We start from the raw sequence: 19569 nt of genomic DNA, 5'->3' as shown, positions 1-19569 counted from the left end.
TGTCACTTTAAAGAAGTAGTCCAGTTACACCTTTGTGGGCTTATAACTTGGCTTCTGAATGTCCTAGAGAGGTCAGGTTTGTTTTAGTGTACTCCAGTCAACAGCCCCTACAACCACAAAAAGGAATGGAGTCATTAGCACTTATGGTTTGTAAATGGCACCCAGAATTATGTTGCACGAAGCACAATTTCACATCATTCTGGGTCCATTTGTGTGAAAACAAGGTCCAATCAGGCTGAAACGTTACAGGAAGGTAGAATCTATTGAGTTGTAAGTGATCTGAACGTTTCATGATGATAGCACTTTCCTAAGGGGGTCAAACCATGTCCCAAAGGTCACCGGATCTGGTGTCAATTTAAAGTAGTCCAGTTACACATTTGTGGACTTATAACTTGGCTTCTGAATGTCCTAGAGAGATCAGGTTTGTTTTAATGTACTCCAATCAACAGCCCCTACAACCACAAAAAGGAATGGAGTCATTAGCATTTATGGTTTGTAAATGGCACCCAGAATTATGTTGCACGAAGCACAATTTCACATCATTCTGGGTTCATTTGTGTGAAAACAAGGTCCAATCAGGCTGAAACGTTACAGGAAGGTAGAATCTATTGAGTTGTAAGTGATCTGAACGTTTCATGATGATAGCACTTTCCTAAGGGGGTCAAACCATGTCCCAAAGGTCACCGGATCTGGTGTCAATTTAAAGAAGTAGTCCAGTTACACATTTGTGGGCTTATAACTTGGCTTCTGAATGTCCTAGAGCGATCAGGTTTGCTTTAGTGTACTCCAATCAACAGCCCCTACAACCACAAAAAGGAATGGAGACATTAGCACTTATGGTTTTTAAATGGCACCCAGAATTATGTTGCACGAAGCACAATTTCACATCATTCTGGGTTCATTTGTGTGAAAACAAGGTCCAATCAGGCTGAAACAATACAGGAAGGTAGAATCTATTGAGTTGTAAGTGATCTGAACGTTTCATGATGATCGCACTTTCCTAAGGGGGTCAAACCATGTCCCAAAGGTCACCGGGCCAAGTGTCACTTTAAAGAAGTAGTCCAGTTACACATTTGTGGGCTTATAACTTGGCTTCTGAATGTCCTAGAGCGATCAGGTTTGCTTTAGTGTACTCCAATCAACAGCCCCTACAACCACAAAAAGGAATGGAGACATTAGCACTTATGGTTTTTAAATGGCACCCAGAATTATGTTGCACGAAGCACAATTTCACATCATTCTGGGTTCATTTGTGTGAAAACAAGGTCCAATCAGGCTGAAACAATACAGGAAGGTAGAATCTATTGAGTTGTAAGTGATCTGAACGTTTCATGATGATCGCACTTTCCTAAGGGGGTCAAACCATGTCCCAAATGTCACCGGATCTGGTGTCACTTTAAAGAAGTAGTCCAGTTACACATTTGTGGGCTTATAACTTGGCTTCTGGATGTCCTAGAGAGGTCAGGGTTGTTTTAGTGTACTCCAATCAACAGCCCCTACAACCACAAAAAGGAATGGAGTCATTAGCACTTATGGTTTTTAAATGGCACCCAGAATTATGTTGCACGAAGCACAATTTCACATCATTCTGGGTTCATTTGTGTGAAAACAAGGTCCAATCAGGCTGAAACGTTACAGGAAGGTAGAATCTACTGAGTTGTAAGTGATCTGAACGTTTCATGATGATAGCACTTTCCTAAGGGGGTCAAACCTTGTCCCAAAGATCACCGGATCTGGTGTCAATTTAAAGAAGTAGTCCAGTTACACATTTGTGGGCTTATAACTTGGCTTCTGAATGTCCTAGAGAGATCAGGTTTGTTTTAGTGTACTCCAATCAACAGCCCCTACAACCACAAAAAGGAATGGAGTCATTAGCACTTATGGTTTGTAAATGGCACCCAGAATTATGTTGCACGAAGCACAATTTCACATCATTCTGGGTCCATTTGTGTGAAAACAAGGTCCAATCAGGCTGAAACCTTACAAGAAGGTAGAATCTATTGAGTTGTAAGTGATCTGAACGTTTCAAGATGATCGCACATTCCTATAGGGGGTAAAACCATGTCCCAAAGGTCACCGGGCCTGGTGTCACTTTAAAGAAGTAGTCCAGTTACACCTTTGTGGGCTTATAACTTGGCTTCTGAATGTCCTAGAGAGATCAGGTTTGTTTTAATGTACTCCAATCAACAGCCCCTACAACCACAAAAAGGAATGGAGTCATTAGCACTTATAGTTTGTATGTGGCACCCAGAATTATGTTGCACGAAGCACAATTTCACATCATTCTGGGTCAATTTGTGTGAAAACAAGGTCCAATCCGGCTGAAACGCTACAAGAAGGTAGAATCTATTGAGTTGTAAGTGATCTGAACGTTTCAAGATGATCGCACATTCCTATAGGGGGTCAAACCATGTCCCAAAGGTCACCGGGCCAAGTGTCACTTTAAAGAAGTAGTCCAGTTACACCTTTGTGGGCTTATAACTTGGCTTCTGAATGTCCTAGAGAGGTTAGGTTTGTTTTAGTGTACTCCAATCAACACTCCCTACAACCACAAAAAGGAATGGAGTCATTAGCACTTATGGTTTGTAAATGGCACCCAGAATTATGTTGCACGAAGCACAATTTCACATCATTCTGGGTTCATTTGTGTGAAAACAAGGTCCAATCAGGCTGAAACGTTACTGGAAGCTCGAATCTATTGAGTTGTAAGTGATCTGAACGTTTCATGATGATAGCGCTTTCCTAAGGGGGTCAAACCATGTCCCAAAGGTCACCGGATCTGGTGTAAATTTAAAGAAGTAGTCCAGTTACACATTTGTGGGCTTATAACTTGGCTTCTGAATGTCCTAGAGAGATCAGGTTTGTTTTAGTATACTCCAATCAACAGCCCCTACAACCACAAAAAGGAATGGAGTCATTAGCACTTATGGTTTGTAAATGGCACCCAGAATTATGTTGCACAAAGCACAATTTCACATCATTCTTGGTCCATTTGTGTGAAAACAAGGTCCAATCAGGCTGATACGTTACAAGAAGGTAGAATCTATTGAGTTGTAAGTGATCTGAACGTTTCATGATGATAGCACTTTCCTAAGGGGGTCAAACCATGTCCAAAAGGTCACCGGATCTGGTGTCAATTTAAAGAAGTAGTCCAGTTACACATCTGTGGGCTTATAACTTGGCTTCTGAATGTCCTAGAGAGATCAGGTTTGTTTTAATGTACTCCAATCAACAGCCCCTACAACCACAAAAAGGAATGGAGTCATTAGCATTTATGGTTTGTAAATGGCACCCAGAATTATGTTGCACGAAGCACAATTTCACATCATTCTGGGTTCATTTGTGTGAAAACAAGGTCCAATCAGGCTGAAACGTTACAGGAAGGTAGAATCTATTTAGTTGTAAGTGATCTGAACGTTTCATGATTATAGCGCTTTCCTAAGCGGATCAAACCATGTCCCAAAGGTCACCGGATAATGTGTCAATTTAAAGAAGTAGTCCTGTTACACATTTGTGGGCTTATAACTTGGCTTCTGAATGTCCTAGAGAGATCAGGTTTGTTTTAGTGTACTCCAATCAACAGCCCCTACAACCACAAAAGGAATGGAGTCATTAGCTATGGGCTTAAATAAGGGCCATAATGTTTGTGTAGTTAAAAGAAAAATTTGAAATCGAAAATATGTAAACTGAAAGCAAAAGTCACATTTTTAGAGTGAACTTTGAAAAAGAAAGCCTTGGATTTAAAATAAAATCAAACGTTTGGAATATTTGTAAGAACTGAAACCCCAATGGTATTTTTATTTTGAATTTTTCTGAGTAAACTTTACTAAAAAAAATGTCAGTAATTTATTTTTCAATTATTATTTTTTTTAAATCCAGTCAGTCTCAGATTACATTTTTTCACATTCAGATCTTTTTAATTAATGTACAAAAAATTTCTTTCAGCTTCAGATTTATTTTTTTCACTTTCGGATCTGTATTTTTCAGTTACAGACTTCTGGCCCTGTTTTGGCCTGGTGGGCGTGGCTACACTGAGAGGGGCGGGGAATCATGAGTGACAGCAGGCCGCTAGAGGCTGAAGACGGCCCATTTTTCATGTTACCTTCAGAAAACCTGGGAATAAACAAAATTTATCAAACACCTCCTGCACTGTATTATTTGATAATGGTTGGAGAACATGTCATGCATAACTCATAAACTCAGTTACTAAACCTCTTTCAATCAGTAATGTGTACAAATTACGCCGTGACTGATCAATTATGAGAAGTTTTCCCAACCACTATGTGAGAAGTGGTCATTTCCCATGCTCTCAAAGTAGCGTGCGTGGGTGCTGCTTTGCGCCTCAGTGAACAATGGCGTCGTCTTCCGACAACACTGCTGGCGCGAACAATCAGGTGAGTGTTTAAGTTTGGAAAAGTTACACTGCAGTCTGTGAATACTAAGAATTTACGAAGTGGCTATTGTTACGGTTAAAAGTAAGATTAATTTTTTGGCTATTCTGTTTTTTTATTTAATTTTTTGGTGAAATGCTACAATAACTCAACAGAAACGCCTCGCTATCATTTTCGGCTGAAACTTACTCCGAAAGGTAAAGTAATATTAACAATTTGATCCTTCACCAAAAATATGGAAAACTTTTTAAAAGACTCCATAACTAATCGGGCTTATGCAGTCTTCTTCACCTGCTGCTAAGGCAATGTTGCTAGACTCTCATCCATCCATTATCTTCCGGGCTCCGCTCGCGGGCGCAGCAGCTTCAGTAAATAGACCCAGACTTCCCTCTCCCCAGCCTCTTTGGCCTGCTCCTCAGGAGGAATCCTTGTTTCCTCAAACAGTGTGCTGGTCATTCTCGGTCTTGATGCTTAAATCTAATCAAATTAATCATTTGATTTGTTATTACTCAGTGATGGTACGCCTTTGCTATGCTACAAATTATCACGAGGGAAAAAGGTGGGGAACGTGTTAAATTTTCACGGTTTTTCCTACAATAAACTTATGCGTGTGTTTTAGATAAAAAGCAATAATATTATGATGGTGTAAAGCAAAAAGTAAGATCTTTTTCAGAAGGCCTTTTTCCCCCCAAGTATTAGGCCGCTGAATGATTCCAGTCGAAATGACATAAGTAACTGCAAAATCTTCCCTAAACTATGTGTCATGTTTAAGTAAATACAGTAATAAAGGCACTACTAATGGAGTTAACAATTTCTTACATAACAGAGAGAGAGAGAACTGCAGTGGCAAGAAGTTGTTATTGGTGCTCCAGTCATTATTGGCTGTTTCATATAGATCCAACCTGTATATAATGCAGATTTTTGTTCGTGCTAGCATTATACTCTATCATGCTGATGCATACTTATTTGTGCTTAATTATTGATGCACCGATACCACTTTTTGTAAAACGATTACGAGTACTTGCATTTCAGTACTGGCCGATGCAGATACCGAGTACTTTATAAAAACATGATTTAAATTTACAGGTTACAGTCACATAGTCATATGATTTTACAGAAAACAAGGGACTAGTATGGAATTAAGAACATTTATTTAAAATGAAAACTAAAGCATGTTGTATGCAACATATTATAGAACAAATAATTATTTAGAGAAAAAAAACTTTGTGATTAACCCCTCACACGCCGCTCAAACAGACATTTCTCAAACCATGGCATCGGTTCCCGGTATCGGGGGAGTTTTAACAAGTACGAGTACTTTAGAAAATGTGGTATTGAGGCCGATACCTGATACCGGTATTGGTGCATCCCTACGTTTAACATAGTTCATAATTTCTGTCATGTTTTACCTGTTAATTTTTTTAATATATGTGTTTCTTAGAATGTGAACTACAGTTCTACAGTGGAAGCCGCTGCACAGAATCTTATTACTGTGCTCACTCAGAATCTTTCTCAGGGACAGCACCAGGCAGCACAGGGAGTAAGGCAGGAACAGGGACCTCCCTCTGTAAATCAAGAGATGGCAAGGTTTTAGATTAAATATGAAACTAAATAATTTAAAAAGTTTTTAACCTTTTTTGTGTGTTATCACTGTGCTGTCATTTTCATGTATTTTTCTAATTCCGTTCAGATCTTTCCCTGGTTTCTTTGGGAAAAAAAGTTTTCTTGGAAAACGAAAGATGCATAATCCAAGGATCCCTGTGACACCACCTTTTAAAGCATGGAAACCTTTCAGTTTCTATGTATACTTGCTGAACTGTAATGCAGAAACAACACCTACCTCCTCTGAGGAATTTCAGCTTGCCCAGGCAGGACTGGGTAAAAGACATCTCACAATGACCAGGGACATGAACCATGAAGAGGTTAAATTAATAAATATTTAGATCTTCAGATTTATATATCTCTGTAAAGATCATCAAGTCTGCAGGCATCACAATATTGATCTTTTTCTGCAGTTATTTGGACTTCTTCAAAGTGAATATCCTAAAATGCAGGGTCTGACTGGAGGATGGTTGCTCTACAAGGCTACAGGTAGGGGTAACAAATGTTTATTACATGATAGTCCCATAATGTGCATCTATGTGAACTTGATCTGGGCTCTACTTTTTTCAGGCGGTCAGGGAAAAAGGAAACTGACACTGGTGCCTCCTGATTCTGAAGGTTACACAGGGACCTTAATACGCAGTATGACAGGAAATGGGAAAAACTTGCTGTATATAGTACCTTTACAGCAAGAATTTGACCTTACTCCGTTACCTCCTGATGCAGTTGAATTTAAAAATATGCCCAAAGCACAATGCCAAACATGCAAAGTAAGTCTGCCATTGCACATTTTGGCTCTTCATGTGCAGGAGTGCACAGAGTCTGGATCTTCAGCTGAGGACACAGAGGTACATACATCATAGAACAATATATGCATTTATTTTAATGAAATTGTATTGCATTGAAATGGCAATAAAATAATTGTCCCACTTTTTTTTTATCTTAATCATTAATGTTATATGTCTATTAATTATGATAGGCATGTCAAACCGAGGTCCAAATAGCGTCCGTGCAACCATCTGAAGAGCACACCAACACAGAGAAATTGGATGAAGAAGTAATATCTTAATAGAAATGAGTATAGAACATTATCATAACTACACTGGAACTCTATTCAATATTTTAACTCTCATTTCTGTTGTAGAAGCTTCAGTGTCCTATCTGTAACTTGAAATTTGCTCCTTATTTCCTTGAAATCCATGCAAGCACATGTGGAGAAAGGTAGTTGAAAAAGCAGGGCTTTTTAAATTACATATAGGATATAACATCTTGAGAATTTCACATTGACACACCAACTTTTTCTGTATGTTTATTAGAAGCAAAAATGTAACAGACATGGATGAAATTGAGGAGAACAAAATAGAAGAGGAGCATATGAAAAGGTAAAAAACATCACACACACCAGATTTAATACTCTGAACTCTTAACTGAATAGATTGTTTATTCTTTCATTTATGGATTCTTTTAGTGTTGATGATGTATTGGATGCTATTTGTCAAAGAGTTGATGTGGAGAAGCAGTTCAGCATCCTTATTTCAAGAACAAACATTCTGGAGAGAGGCCTTCTGCAGTGGCAACGTCAAAAAAAAAATTCACCCACTGCCATGTTGAAGGTGTCCTTCTTTGGGGAAGCAGGAATCGACACTGGTGCCCTTCGAAAAGAATTTCTCACAGGTAAATTTAAAAAGATCAATTACTTTTCCATCCATATTATTTATGTTGAAGAAATGACCAATCCCTAAATTTTATACTTCTGTAATATATATTTTATCTTCTAAGTGAACTCTGCTCCAGTTGTGTTGTAAATATGACTCGATTTCTCCTTTACTAAACTATAAATCAATCATGTTTATCATTTGGGATGGACTGATATGAAAGTTCTTGGCCGAAACCAAAAATGAGAAAACCAAGGTCGAAAACCAAAACACCAAAAGGAAAATTGTCAGTTTTTTGAACCATAGAATGGCTGTGATGTGACTATGATGTGTTATGAGCTTATTGGTTTGGTGTTGATAAAAGGTGTCAATATTGTTTTGTCAAGTGCAACCTTCTGTATACTATGATTTCTTTTTTGAATGGAATTCTCTTTTGAATCTTGATAGGTTTAACCTAGACTTTTATTAAATCATAATATGCACCTTTTTTAAATATCTGGAACAGATGTATTATGTTCCTTCAGTACATCTGTCATGTTAAGCCTATGACAGGAAATACAAATTTTAATCAAAACAAGCTTCTCTTGATTTCACATATTTCGGGGCAACATCACATTTAAATTTCACAAACACTGAAATATATCATGATATATATATATTTACATATATACATATACATATATATATATATATATATATATATATATATATATGTATATATATGTATATATATATATATATATATATATATATGTATATATATGTATATATATATATATATATATATATATATATATATATATATATATATATATATAGCCTCAAATGAAAACAAAATATTGTGATATGAAAAAAATCTTTTCACCCAGCTCTAAATGAATGTTTGACATCGGATAATTCATAAAATTCTTCTCTCAATAGAAATGGTCGCTGGAATCGAGACTCGTTTCTTTGAAGGACCACCACACCAAAAAAGTCCACGCTATTCGCTTACTGACTTTGACAGCGGACTATTCAGGTATGTTTATTTTAATGTAAGGGAAAACTGTCATGCATTATACTAAAAGCAATACACTCATGCTGTTTGTATAAGTAGGACTGTTGGTGAGATTCTGGCCGTCAGTTTGGCACAAGGAGGTCCTGCCCCTACATTTTTCAGCCAGTGGGCTTACAGTTACCTCTGCAATGGGCAGATCAACCCAACACAGCTGGATAAAAATACTGTGGCAGATTCACAGTTGCGGTTACTGATTGACCAGGTGCTGTATAACTACTAAAAATATTGCCTTAGTACACATTGCAGCTTTTACATAAATATAATTTCATCTGTTAAATATAAAATACTTTTTGGTTATTTTGTAAAATTACTTTTAGGTGGAATGTTCAACTGAGCAGTCACTTCAGAGCCTTACTGATGAGATTTTAAACTGTGGATTCACTGGAGCCATCTCGGTTCAAAACAAGGAACCGATTGTCCGGTATGCTGTAACATGTTATGGTTTCTCTATATAAATGTAAGAAAAATAGCATCTGAAGATGTTGTTTAATCTCCTTTTTTGTCCCCACAGAGCCATTACACTCCATGCTGTGCTTAGACTGCAGCCAATGTTGGAACAACTCAAGGAGGGTTTGCAGCTGTATGGCCTCCACCTGCTGATTAAGCAGTACCCAGAAATATGCCAGCCTCTCTTCGTCCTTGGGGGAGATGTGAAAGTGAGTTCAAACGTATTTTCACAGTTTTACATAAAGGTATTACATACATTTACACATTTTGTTACATTACAGACACAAACATGAATCTATTTTATTGGAATTCCGCATGAAACACCTACACAAAGTGGTGTACATTATAGAAGTGGATCAAAAATCATACATGATTCCAAACATGTTTTACAAATACCGTAAATCCTCTAATACAGGCCCGGGCCTGTATTTGACTCAAGCTCATCAAGCTCCAGGCCTTTATTGGAAGGAGGGGCAGAATTAGAGGCAGGCCTCAATTTCTATTTGAGAAAAATGAACTAATAGTTCGCTGGAGTTTTTGACAATTAAAATTGCGCCCACATTTTCAAAGTTAAACACATTTCTTTTAACAACGGTAGTTTCTGCTTCAGCCATCTCCCCCCTCCCCCTGCTTCAGCCCTCTCCCCCCTCCCCCCGCGCAGCGGCCGCAAACTCACTGATGCGCCTGCAGCCTCTCGGAGTTCCTGCTGCTCTAAACATTAAAATAATTATTTCATTTTCTGTTCCTCACTTCTGATTACCTTCAATGGTGTCTGTTTGTTGCAACCAGCAGGTACAAAAACTAACTTGTTTTTATTTGACTATTTTTCTGTCCTGTCTGTTTATTATCTTCCTGCATCTCCTCTCAATCCTAAAGAGAAACTGCTACCTGGGTTCATACATATTCACCTCTTGAGTTACCTTGGAACTGCAGCTCTAAAAGATCTACCGACCGCAAAAACAGCGGAGCGCTCACTGTTTGGCGGCCGTATCAGTGATCGGTGCGTCGGAGGACAAGGTGAAGCGCCCCACTCCACAGCAGCGATACACATCAGGCGCAAATAAAAAACAGAAAACATTAAAGGAAATGAACCAACATGAACGATCGCGTGTCAGTACCTACGGTCTGGCACAGCGTGTTGCCCCCACCCCCCACCCCCGAGCGCAGGAGCTTGTCACCTGCTGACAGCAGGCTGCTGTCTTTTCCGAGGGCTGCATCTTGCCGGTCATTATCACGTGACAGCGACTAGTCGACGACAGGCATAAAAAGTCACTATAGTGAAGTTGACTAGTTCATACAACCCCTACTGCTGCTCTCCAGAGTGTTCTGCAGCATAATCAGCACGTTCTCTTTGAACTTGATAGTGTAATGACCTGGCTGGGGTTGTAAGCCAGGTGCATTCTGGGTACTGTGTTATATGTGTTTCCTATCGTTCTGCTAGTTCCTATGTGCTGATTTGCGTGTTGTGTGAGTGTTATGTAAGCCACAGGGAAGGTGATGTGTGTTCTGTGGAGCGGGTTGAATTAGCATGGTTAACTGACACCGTGACTCTGTGTGGTAGGAGCGTGATAGAGGATCGTGCCTGTAGCGTTACAAAGCGTTGAAGAAAAAGCCTCATAAAGGTCTGCGTGAACCTCTACTGCCTCCTGCTGGTTGATTTGGGGATTATATCCCTGCCGCTGAGACGCTCATACTTGCTTGTTACCACATTCCACCCGGCCACAATAAGAGACCGGCCATTATTCACCTCCGCTGACTCCGACACCGGCCAAAATTACCGGCTTTTAATTAAATACCGGCCTGTATTGGAGGATTTATGGTAACTGAAAAGTGGGGCGTGTGTAATTATTCAACCCCGTTTGGCCTCAGTGTAGTCAGTTGCCCATAGACATTTCCTGATGATTGCTAAACATACAGTAAAGCCAGGGCAACAATAGAAAAACAAAACATATCCATGTGTTAGAACGGTCCAGTCAAAGTCCAGAGCTAAATCCAATCCAGAATCTGTGGCAAGATCTGAAAACTGCTGTTCACAAACGCTGTCTATCTAATCTGACTGAGCTGGAGCTGTTTGGCAAAGGAGAATTAGCAAGAATGTCAGTCTGTAGACGTGCAAAGCTGGTAGAAAAATGCCCTTAAAGACTGGGAGCTGTAATTGCAGCAAAAGGTGTTACTAAGAAGTATTGACTGAGGGGGCTGAATAATTACACGCAGCACACTTTTCAGTTATTTATTTGTAAAAAATGTTTGAAATCATGGATGCATTTCCTTACAATTCTCAATTGTTCACCACTTTGTATTGGTCTTTTATGTTGAATTCCAATAAAATAGATTCATGTTTGTGGCTGTAATGTGACAAAATGTGGAAAAGTTCTAGGGGGCCGAATAATTTTGCAAGCCACTATGTGTGTGTGTGTACATTATATATATATATATATATATATATATATATATATATATATATATATATATATATATATATAGTACACACACACACATATATATATGTATGTGTGTGTGTGTGTGTACTATATATATATATATATGTGTGTGTGTGTGTGTGTACAATATATATATATATATATATATATATATATATATATATATACATATATATATTGTACACACACACACACACACACACATATATATATGTGTGTGTGTGTACTATATATATATATATATATATATATATATATATATATATATATATATATAATGTACACACACACACATACATATATATATATATATATATATATATATATATATATATATATATATATAGTACACACACACACATATATATATGTGTGTGTGTGTGTGTGTGTACAATATATATATGTATATATATATATATATATATATATATATATATATATATATTGTACACACACACACACACACACATATATATATATATATATATATATATATATATACATATATATATTGTACACACACACACACATATATATATATATATATATATGTATGTGTGTGTGTGTGTGTACTATATATATATATATATATATATATATGTGTGTGTGTGTGTGTGTGTGTACAATATATATATATATATATATATATGTATGTGTATGTGTGTGTGTGTGTGTGTGTGTACATTATATATATATGTATATATATATATATATATATATATATATATATATATATATATATATATATATATATGTGTGTGTGTGTGTGTGTGTGTGTCAATACAGTATCTTTTTGCAACCCTGAAGAAATCAAGCCGTTGGCTTGCTTTGCTTTCTATTATCATCATAGGTTAATGCTGAGTTTGTCATGGCGTCCATTCACCCTCAGCTGAGTGAGAAGGGAACCTCCAAGCATCAGGTTGAGCTGGACCTGGTTAACTTCATTCAGGACTTGCTTTATGAATCAGAAGGTAAATTGTTATTTTTGTCTAGTTTACAGTTGTCAAATTTCAAAATTATATTCTAAGGATTTTGTGACAAAAGTTACACTTCTCTCGAATTCAAATATTTAGATATTTTTTCTCCAAAGGGCAAGGGTGCTTCAAAACGTCTTAAAATTTACTCTTATCTTAACAGAAGGTCCAGAACATCTAGCTGATGAAGATGGCCCAAGATCTATCACACCTGCCAGGTTTCTGCAATGGATCACCGGTCAAGGCCACGTTCCTCTCCTCCCCTCAGAAAAGAAGGACTTTGCTGTGGTGGTCAAATTTAATCACAACTGTGAAGCTGACTGGAAATCACAGCATCTGCTATCCTGTTGTGTCATCCTGTGCTAAGACCATTGTCCTGCCTGTGAAACACATGAAGACCTATAGTCAATTCAGAATGGTTCTGCTGGAGGCTTTTCATCTTGGCCAGGAATTTAACAATGTGTAAAGCAATAGTGTTGAAGTGTAAATCAAAATGCTGCTCCTTCTATTTAATGTTCAGGAAGCACATTTCAAAGTTGGAGATTGACAGCCAGAGTTCTTTAATGAGTTGCATGAAGCACACCAAAAACGTACAGTTTTACAGTTGAAAAATATGCCAGAGGGAAAAAAATAGTTTGTAATGTGATGTTTGAGTGTTCACATAAAAATATCCTCGCAGGTTCATTTTACATAAAATAAAAGTCTGAGCAATTCATGAACCTTCTCTGGGTTGAAAAGTCAAAATAAAAATGGTTCCATCTAGGAACAGTGAGTTAGTACAAAGTTAAGTACATCCAAATAAATGTCTCGACCATGTGACTGAGAGGGCCTTGTTACATTGATAGTGTCTCTTAGTCTTGCCATGTCCTCCTCAGATAGAGGACATTCAACAGATGGAAGAATCACTCCAGGATTGCTACTATCCAGCTCACCAATAGAGTTGACATCCAAGTACGCATCCTCGATTTCCTGTGATGATTTAAAAAAAATCTGATATTTCAAATGACAATCCAAAAACAAGTGTTGGGAAATTCAAGACAAACAGCTCCATAAATATTGGAACATGGCAATTCTATTTTTGGCTCTTTACAACAACACAATGGATTTGAAAGGAAACTACACGATTGGCTATAACTGCAGAGGTATTTGAACTGTTTTCATATGTGCCTTCCACTTAAGGGACCAAAAGTAATGGGACAATTGGCTTCTCTGATGTTCCATGGCCAGGGATGTGATGTTCTTGTATTTAGTTAAGCAACTCCTGACAAAAACAGCAGGATAAATTTTGAAGTGTTTTGGGCAATATATCTTCTCATATTCAGCCAAATGCTTCAAAACTCATTAAGCAGCACTTGACGGTTCAGATGGACAATCACTCAAAGCATTCTGCAGAAGAAACCAAATAGTTCTTAAAGGACAGAAGTGGAGTGTTATGCAGTGGCCAAGTCAATCACTTGACCTGAATCTGACTGAGCAGCATTTCATTGCTGAAGACAAAACTGAAGGGGAAATGCCTCAATAATAGCTGGAATTTAAGACTGTTGCAGTAAGAGGCCTGACAGAGCATCAGCAGGGATGAAGCCCAACATCTGCTGATGTCTCTGCGTTCCAGTTTCAGTAATGATTAATGTTCTGTCTCGTTACTTTTGGTAACTTAACAAGTGGGGGGCACACATGCAGACTGTTGTAACGCCTACAACTTTTAACTGATTTGGATGCAAATACCCTCAACTTAAAGCTGACAGTCTGCAGTGATAGCACATCGTGTTTGTTTCAACATCTCCAAGTGCACTTTTTGAAACATGATTAAAGAGTGGTTGTATAATTTAGATTTGTTTTAGTACCTCCACTGTGTCTGGAGCATCAACTGGATTCTGGTGGAGTCCCAGTGTCCACAGTTGTTGTGGGGACAGATTGCTCTCTGTCCTTAGAGGGTGGTTATCCCAACCCTGTCTAAAGACATCCAGATCCCTCTGCAGACGTGGAAGAAATGTATGTTGGGCACAAAACATGTGGACACTATCAGATGGATCCAGAAGGCCTTCATCCTCGAGGTTGTGAAGGGTTTCATAGTGCACGCTTGAAACAGCCATCCACACATCTCGCCACAAGCGCTCTATTCTGTTCAACATGAAAATATGCCAACGTTTTCAAAATTGTACACAAAAATTCACTGAATTGAAAAATATATATGAAATTTTTTCTTATTATTTCCATGGGACATTTATAAAAATACTACACATACCTTTGGTTGTGAACACTCTTGCCTGACAGAAAACTTCCTCTTCCACAGCCCCGGATAGTGAACATGCATCTTGCTATTCCAACATTTTCCACCCCTTGATCCCCTCGAACTCTGAAACAAAATTAAACATTGACAGTACAATTTTTTGAAATCTAAAAAAAAATGTCACTCTTAAAATTTATTGCAGCCTTTGTGTTTTTAATATAATTTTACTTTAGACTGGTTATTAGAAGTTTATTGTTTTGGTTTTTCAACAGTGTGAAGCTCTGTATGAAACACACCTTTCAAGAATTCTAAATGTCTGAACCATTTAAACAAGAGTATGGGGATTTCTAAACAATTGATCATGTATAGGTTACATATTGCATGCCAAAATAATTACACTGCTAATCAAGGGAAAAATCATATTTACAGATCAGTACAATCATTGTGAAAATTAATTTTGTGTAGATTTTACCTCAATGGAAAGCCATACTTTTGTACAGCCTCCAAGAAGAAAGCAAGTGCAGTTGTTGCTCTGTTGTTAGCAGCAGCACCCAGGTACATGATCTAGAGATGTAAATTTCATTAAGTGGAAACTTTGTCAAGTCAAGTTACTATACAAGTGCTGGCCAGTAAATTAGAATATCATCAAAAGGTTGAAAATATTTCAGTAATTCCATTCAAAACGTGAAACTTGTACATTATATTCATGCAATGCACACAGACCAATGTATTTCCGATGTTTATTACGTTTAATTTTGATATTTATAGGTGACAACCAATGAAAACATCAAATCTGGTATCTCAGAAAATTAGAATATTCTAAAGGCCAATGAAAAAATGTTTGTTTCTCTAATGTTGGCCAACTGAAAAGAATGAACATGAAAAGAATGTGCATGTATAGCACTCAATACTTAGTCGGGGCTCCTTTTGCCTCAATAACTGCAGTAATGCGGCGTGGCATGGACTCGATCAGTCTGTGGCACTGCTCAGGTGTTATGAGAGCCCAGGTTGCTCTGATAGTCGTCTTCAGCTCCTCTGCATTGTTGGGTCTAGCGTATTGCATCCTCCGCTTCACAATACCCCATAGATTTTCTATGGGGTTAAGGTCAGGCGAGTTTGCTGGCCAATCAAGGACAGGAATACCATGGTCCTTGAACCAGGTGCTGGTGGTTTTGGCACTGTGTGCAGGTGCCAAGTCCTGTTGAAAGGTGAAGTCTGCATCCCCATAAAGTTGGTCAGCAGCAGGAAGCATGAAGTGCTCTAAAACTTCCTGGTAGACGGCTGCATTGACCCTGGACCTCAGGAAACAGAGTGGGCCAACACCGGCAGATGACATGGCACCCCACACCATCACTGACGGTGGAAACTTTACACTGGACCTCATGCAACGTGGATTCTGTGCTTCTCCGCTCTTCCTCCAGACTCTGGGTCCTTGATTTCCAAAGGAAATGCAGAACTTGCTTTCATCAGAAAACATAACTTTGGACCACTCAGCATCAGTCCAGTCCTTTTTGTCCTTGGCCCAGGCGAGACGCTTCTTGCGCTGTTTCTTGTTCAAGAGTGGCTTGACACACGGAATGCGACACCTGAATCCCATGTCTTTCATGAGTCTCCTCGTGGTGGTTCTTGAAGCGCTGACTCCAGCTGCAGTCCACTCTTTGTGGATCTCCCCCACATTTTTGAATGGGTTTGTCGTCACAATTCTCTGCAGGGTGCGGTTATCCCTAGAGCTTGTACACTTTTTTCTACCACATTTTTTCCGTCCCTTCGCCTGTCTGTTAATGTGCTTGGACACAGAGCTCTGCGAACAGCCAGCTTCTTTAGCAATCACCTTTTGTGTCTTGCCCTCCTTGTGCAAGGTGTCAATGATTGTCTTTTGGACAGCTGTTAAGTCAGAAGTCTTCCCCATGATTGTGGTGCCTTCAAAACAAGACTGAGGGACCTTTTAAAGGCCTTTGCAGGTGTTTTGAGTAAATCAGCTGATTAGAGTGGCAGCAGGTGTCTTCTATATTCAGCCTTTTCAGAATATTCTAATTTTTTGAGATACCAAATTTGGAGTTTTCATTAGTTGTCACTTATGAATATCAAATTTAAATGTAATGAACATTGGAAATACATTGGTCTGTGTGCATTGCATGAATATAATGTACAAGTTTCACGTTTTGAATGGAATTACTGAAATATTTTCAACCTTTTGATGATATTCTAATTTACTGGCCAGCACTTGTAATTAAAGATAGAAACATGTTTATCAGGTTTTGTAGCTTGGTACATTTATCTTACATTTATAAGGACAAGAAAAAAAGCATGCTACATAATTCCCAAGGTAGCAAGCTGCCTTGAGATGAAGCAGTAGTTGTAATCAACCATTCACCCAAATGCAAAGGGTAAAAAAAATCTATTTAGCAACTTGAAGAATTACTTTATCAAGCATTTATAGTCACCAAATACTGACAAACCTAAACATATTAGGACAATTTTGTTATACAGAAGGATCTCTATATTACAGTATATGGTAAGTTTTATGGTAGACCAAAACACCAGTATTTCACATTTCAATTAACATCTCATTCAGCTCAATTTTGAAAGAGAAAAATAACCTTTCTTGAGTACCCATCTATCCCTCCGAATATCACCAGGCCAAATCTGTAAGAAGAACAACAAAAAACAACAACTAGGGTATTAACATGTATAAAACATAATATAATTCAGTATTTAGCAGTATTGTCAGACATTATTAGATCATAAACCAGCATCATCCTACCTTATTAGTTTATGATTTGTGTCTATATGCATCAAGTAAAGAGGACCTTGCACTGAATATGTCCTTCGGGCCACAAATCCCAGCCTTGTCATTCTTGAGAAAATACCAGCAGAGTCCACACGGTGCATCGACGAGTACACTCTCTTCCACTGTACATGGTGGCCCATGGCTTGAAGCAACCCTTTCATCATCCTGTATCCAACATGAGGTGTTCTTGTCTTTATAGATCTTACTAAATTGTCCAGCTCTTCATCACTTGTTCTACTGTAGCACTGCTTTATGGAAATGCCATATTCATGCATACGACGTTTCACTGTCCTCACAGATATTCCAAGAAGTTTTGCAATTTGGGGTATTGATAAGAACATTTCTGTCAGTGTCTGGAGCTGTACAGGAGATACATTGTAATTTGGCCGTCCCAGTTTTCCTTCTGACACTGACATCTGAGAGGGGGTTTGTTCATTGACGTCCTCCATACTGAGCACAGTTGACAGCTCTATCAAAGCATTCATAATACTTTGAGGGATCTCAACCTGATCGGACAAAGATCTTAAAAGGACTAGCTCATGGTCAATAACAAACTGCAAATAGTCCACATCGAGGGGTTGTCTGTGCATGACCTGGGAAACTTTTTGCAGTAGTCGCTGAAGCATCTCTCTTTTTAGCTGCTCCTAAATTAGATAGAAAGAATTTGACGTTACTTCACTAACTTTGTTGTTCTCCATGCTTACAGATCAACTTGGACGTAAGTTTCAGCCGAAAATGATAGCGAAGCGTTTCTGTTGAGTTATTGTAGCATTTCACCAAAAAAATTAAATAAAAAAACAGAATAGCTTAAAATTAATCTTACTTTAAACCATAACAATAGCCACTTCGTAAATCCTTAGTATTCACAGACTGCAGTGTAACTTTTCCAAACTTAAACACTCACCTGATTGTTCGCGCCAGCAGTGTTGTCGGAAGACGACGCCATTGTTCACTGAGGCACAACAGCAGCACCCACGCACGCTACTTTGAGAGCATGGGAAATGACCACTTCTCACATAGTGGTTGGGAAAACTTCTCATAATTGATCAGTCACGGCGTAATTTGTACACATTACTGACTGAAAGAGGTTTAGTAACTGAGTTTATGAGTTATGCATGACATGTTCTCCAACCATTATCAAATAATACAGTGCAGGAGGTGTTTGATAAATTTTGTTTATTCCCAGGTTTTCTGAAGGTAACATGAAAAATGGACCGTCTTCAGCCTCTAGCGGCCTGCTGTCACTCATGATTCCCCGCCCCTCTCAGTGTAGCCACGCCCACCAGGCCAAAACAGGGCCAGAAGTCTGTAACTGAAAAATACAGATCCGAAAGTGAAAAAAATAAATCTGAAGCTGAAAGAAAAATCTGAACCTAAAGAATTTTTTTGTACATTAATTAAAAAGATCTGAATGTGAAAAAATGTAATCTGAGACTGACTGGATTTAAAAAATAATAATAATTGAAAAATAAATTACTGACAATTTTTTTTAGTAAAATTTACTCAGAAAAGTTCAAAATAAAAATACCATTGGGGTTTAAGTTCTTACAAATATTCCAAACGTTTGATTTTTTTTTAAATCCAAGGCTTTCTTTTTCAAAGTTCACTCTAAAAATGTGACTTTTGCTTTCAGTTTACATATTTTCGATTTCAAATTTTTCTTTTAACTACACAAACATTATGGCCCTTATTTAAGCCCATAATTAGCCTTATGGTTTGTAAATGGCACCCAGAATTATGTTGCACGAAGCACAATTTCACATCATTCTGGGTCAATTTGTGTGAAAACAAGGTCCATTCAGGCTGAAACATTACAAGAAGGTAGAATCTATTGAGTTGTAAGTGATCTGAACGTTTCATGATGATCTCACATTCCCATAGGGGGTCAAACCATGTCCCAAAGGTCACCGGGCCTGGTGTCACTTTAAAGAAGTAGTCCAGTTAGACCTTTGTGGGCTTATAACTTGGCTTCTGAATGTCC

At 38.1% G+C, this 19569-nt stretch overlaps 2 protein-coding genes across 2 annotated transcripts; one reads left to right on the top strand and one right to left on the bottom strand.

Moving 5' to 3' along the window:
* Positions 1-6520: 6520 nt before the first annotated feature.
* Positions 6521-13175, top strand: LOC107372899 (G2/M phase-specific E3 ubiquitin-protein ligase-like). The gene is made up of 13 exons (XM_070543306.1): positions 6521-6841; positions 6973-7050; positions 7138-7214; positions 7310-7375; positions 7462-7667; positions 8570-8666; positions 8745-8907; positions 9023-9126; positions 9217-9361; positions 12444-12564; positions 12731-12858; positions 12935-13029; positions 13088-13175. The coding sequence occupies exons 1-13, from the start codon at positions 6521-6523 to the stop codon at positions 13173-13175; spliced, it is 1689 nt and encodes a 562-aa protein (XP_070399407.1).
* Positions 13104-18783, bottom strand: LOC139062352 (uncharacterized). The gene is made up of 7 exons (XM_070543147.1): positions 18493-18783; positions 17562-18232; positions 17398-17443; positions 15270-15361; positions 14813-14923; positions 14412-14688; positions 13104-13536 (listed from the first exon to the last, which is right to left on the bottom strand). Exons 1-7 carry the CDS (start codon positions 18532-18534, stop codon positions 13327-13329), a joined length of 1449 nt encoding a protein of 482 aa, XP_070399248.1. The 5' UTR covers positions 18535-18783; the 3' UTR covers positions 13104-13326.
* Between the last annotated feature and the right edge of the window lie 786 nt (positions 18784-19569).

The sequence above is a fragment of the Nothobranchius furzeri genome, chromosome 13, assembly GCF_043380555.1.
Source record: "Nothobranchius furzeri strain GRZ-AD chromosome 13, NfurGRZ-RIMD1, whole genome shotgun sequence".
NCBI lineage: Eukaryota > Metazoa > Chordata > Actinopteri > Cyprinodontiformes > Nothobranchiidae > Nothobranchius > Nothobranchius furzeri.
Note: the sequence above shows the minus strand (reverse complement) of the source record. Positions and strands in the feature narration are given on the sequence as shown.